Source organism: Rhinopithecus bieti, unplaced genomic scaffold, assembly GCF_001698545.2.
Source record: "Rhinopithecus bieti isolate Rb0 unplaced genomic scaffold, ASM169854v2 repeat_27286, whole genome shotgun sequence".
Taxonomy (NCBI): domain Eukaryota; kingdom Metazoa; phylum Chordata; class Mammalia; order Primates; family Cercopithecidae; genus Rhinopithecus; species Rhinopithecus bieti.
Window position 1 is genome coordinate 1 of NW_016838625.1, and position 3,533 is coordinate 3,533.

General features: G+C 47.0%; 1 protein-coding gene across 1 annotated transcript; it reads right to left on the reverse strand.

Moving 5' to 3' along the window:
• Positions 1–51: 51 nt before the first annotated feature.
• LOC108524891 (piezo-type mechanosensitive ion channel component 2-like) lies at positions 52–3,523 on the reverse strand. Its single transcript, XM_017865987.1, has 4 exons — positions 3,328–3,523; positions 2,118–2,322; positions 1,895–1,996; positions 52–412 (listed from the first exon to the last, which is right to left on the reverse strand). The coding sequence occupies exons 1-4, from the start codon at positions 3,514–3,516 to the stop codon at positions 243–245; spliced, it is 666 nt and encodes a 221-aa protein (XP_017721476.1). The 5' UTR covers positions 3,517–3,523; the 3' UTR covers positions 52–242.
• Positions 3,524–3,533: the final 10 nt, after the last annotated feature.

Below are 3,533 nucleotides of genomic sequence, written 5' to 3' on the forward strand. Positions count from 1 at the left end.
TCAGCTTTGGTCTGAACAAGAGGAGGAGAACTGAGGCCATAAAGAGGTGGTTTACACGGACAAAAGCAGGTGCAGTGCTGTCATTCAGAGGCTCAGCCTCCAGGCTGCTGACCCACACTGTCCAGCATTTATTAGCTTCAGTGCATACAATTCAGCACATCTATTTCCAAAGTATAGCAGATAAAGTATAGAGGAGCAACGTACACACATGAAAGTGGCTTTTAGCCAATGTGAAGCTCTTGTTACCTGCAGTGAATAAAATCTGGCACAGGGTTGTGTTGGCTAAAGGAGGCCGCATCAAGGTTCATGCAGATCTCGACATTGTCACCTGCCATGATTCGCACTGCAGCCTTGTTCTCATCCTCAAAAATCTGCCGTTGTAAGGAGGCACACAGAAGCAGCATGAAGTCATCTGGCAAGGCAGAGGTGAGATCATTAAGCCACCTCATCCTCTTCTGATTTACATAATGCAACACACAGTCATCACACAGCAACAGCCACTCCCCAGCTCCTAAGTGAGTTGTGTTTCCAAAGTTCATAGTAAAATTCATCCTGGAGTCCAATGTCGGGGCCAAGTCACAGCTTCTCCACCTAGCAGGGCATAGAGTGACCACAGACACTCCAGGAGCTCACGAGGCGTCTCTGGATTTTGTTTGCACATTGATGAAAGTATTAGGTGGTACTTACTAGTCTTCGTGAGTCTCTTAGACTGCAGTGTTTATTTGCATTTACCTCCCACCAGTTTTAAGGAGGTCACTTGAGCAATTTCCCCATCTTTATCTTTTTATGTGTGGCAGATGCAGATATTCATTTTCTTTTCTTTTCTTTTTTTTTTTTTGAGACGGAGTGTCGCCCAGGCTGGAGGGCAGTGGCTCGATCTCAGCTTACTGCAAGCTCCACCTCCCGGGTTCACACCATTCTCCTGCCTCAGCCTCCCATGTAGCTGGGATTACAGGTGCCCGCCACCACGCCTGGCTAATGTTTTGTATTTTTAGTAGAGACGGGGTTTCACTGTGTTAGCCAGGATGGTCTCGATCTCCTGACTTTGTGATCCACCCGCCTCGGCCTCCCAAAGTGCTGGGATTACAGGCGTGAGCCACTGCGCCCAGCCTCATTTTTCTTTATCCTTTCCATCCCCCTTTCCATTTGCAACCAAAGATTCTCCCCAGAGCATAAGCCACACTACAGGCGTGGTGAGAGCAGGTGGAGGTAGTGGACCAGTGCCAGACAGCACAGAGCAGCCTGAGACAGCTGTCCTCCCAGCAACTGCCACAAAGGGCCTCAGGCCAAGCCTGCCTGGCAGCCTGCACACAAGCTGCTTCCTTGCTTTTTCAATAAACTTCAACTTGTTTAGGCAGGGCAGTCATTTGCATTTTCTGTAGCAGCCAGTACTCTGGTCTTGGGGGAGCTGCTCTGACCTTTGGATCACCAGCTGCCCTGGGAAGGCCTTGGGGCTGCAGCCCAATTCTAGAGCAACTGAAATCTGGGAAGCATCTCCCAGCACCTGCTGCCCCATGTTCAGGGTTGATTTCTCTGCACTGGGAGCAGAAACCACAAAGTCAGTAAACACAAAACACAAAGCCTTCCTCTCTGGTCTGTCTTTTGAAAGGTGGCTGCGTAGATGTGTGTGTGTGTGTGTGTGTGTGTGTGTGTTTTGGGGGAAGTGAAATTATGCAAGTGAATATGGTATTTCAAACACTGATTTATTAATTTTACAAGTGTAATAGGGTGAGTACAAGCCATTAATGACTTGTGATCTTCATGCATAAGACAAGCCTTTACATGATTATGAAGTCTAGTGGAAGACAAAAGGCACTAATGCATAGCACACGAAGAATGATTAGCAGTGAACCCGGATACCAGCATTCCGTGGCCCTGCGGTGGAAACACTTACAGACAAGAAACACAGGGTTGGGCCGCACAATGAAATTGGGGAAGTACAGCCACTTTATGATGTTGTCATTGAAGCTGGCACCCTTGAATCTCCATGGGTAATCTGCAGGGAGGGAAGTGGCGAACAGCACAATCAATACTCTTCTTCACCACTCTTCTCCCAGCCGTCCACTCGGTAATGGCTTCTTCTAAAAGTAGACGGCTCCAGGGAGGGGCAGGCTCACCTCGGCAAGGAGCAGGTGGGATGCCGATGCAGATGAAATACTGGAAGGTGATGATGCACGCCAGGAAGCAGCAGTACTTGGGCCAGATCTCCGCGATGGCTTTCCTTCTGCGTCTATATAAGACAGCGATCAGCCAGCAGGCGTGGATCATGGCATAGAAATCCATTCGCTGGCCAATCACGTTAACTGACATTAGGAAACAGGTCTGTGTAAAGATGAAAAGAGGCAAAAAAAAAAAAAAAAATCAGACTTATGGGAAAGGGGACTCGTGATAGGTATCAAGTCTGTAGATGGCAGAGACCCACATCCCTCAGGGCCAGTCTGTCTGCACAGATTCACCAGTGCTTGCTTTTTTGAGTGTCTCTGCGTGAAGACAGAAATACTGTACAGATTACTCCCAAGGGACAAACTGACTAAGTAGCTGTTATAATAACCACTTCAGACAATAAAGAGAACAGCAATTTTCATCTCCTCATGAAGCATCACCATTCCTACTTCATTCTATGAAGGCACAGGCACTATCACAACCATTTTAGGTTAAAACAGTTCATTTTGGCTGCAGCTTATTGTTTCAGAATGCACAAAGAGAAGATTAATATTAATTAATTAATTAATTATTTTGAGATGGAATCTTGTTCTGTCACCCAGGCTAGAGTGCACTGGTGCAATCTTGGCTTACTGCAACCTCTGCCTCCCAGGTTCAGACAATTCTCCTGCCTCAGCCTCCCAAATAGCTGGGATTACAGGCGTGCACCACCACGCATGGATAGTTTTTGTATTTTTAGTAGAGATGGGGGTTCCACCATGTTGGCCAGGCTGGTCTTGAACTCCTGACCTCAGAAGCTCCACCCACCTTGGCCTCCCAAAGTGCTGGGATTACAGGTGTGAGCCACCGCGCCCAGCCAGAAGATTAATACTTTATTCTTAATAAGAAACCTGTTAACACGGCAACTGATGGCCATGCATTTAGATTGCTCTGGAGATCCAGAGAGGCCAAGGCACTGCTGTGGAGGGGGGTGTTCAGCACTCAATCTTGGAAAACTTTCAGTCAAGCCAGTTAACCATCAGTACAAATACTTTCTGTTCTTCTCAAGGAGACAGCTATCACGCCTGGAGATGTATCACAAGGTTCCAGTGGCCAATTGGCCAGAAGCAGTTCTTTGAATTTTCATGGAAAAGAGAAATAAAACATGTCAGCAAGGAAACTCACCTCCAGACCGAATTTGTAGAAGAAGTAATTTACGAAATATTTGGCACAATTAATAAGCCCATCATCTAGATGTAGTCTTGTGATGTCATGAAAGATAGTTTTAGACACAGGGGCCGTGAGGTTGTTTCGACCTCGATAGTATTCCTGATGGCGGTAAATGGTGACTTCAAAGGCCAGGATAGCCAGCATCAGGAGGTTATTCTACA

Excerpts from the sequence above, each read along its gene's own strand:
- LOC108524891 (XM_017865987.1), bottom strand. The coding sequence starts at position 3,516 with ATGCTGGCTATCCTGGCCTTTGAAGTCACCATTTACCGCCATCAGGAA. Across the intron at positions 2,323-3,327 it reads TCTACAAATTCGGTCTGGAG|ACCTGTTTCCTAATGTCAGT; the intron begins GTGAGTTTCCTT and ends ATCTTTACACAG. Across the intron at positions 1,997-2,117 it reads CCCACCTGCTCCTTGCCGAG|ATTACCCATGGAGATTCAAG; the intron begins GTGAGCCTGCCC and ends CCCTCCCTGCAG.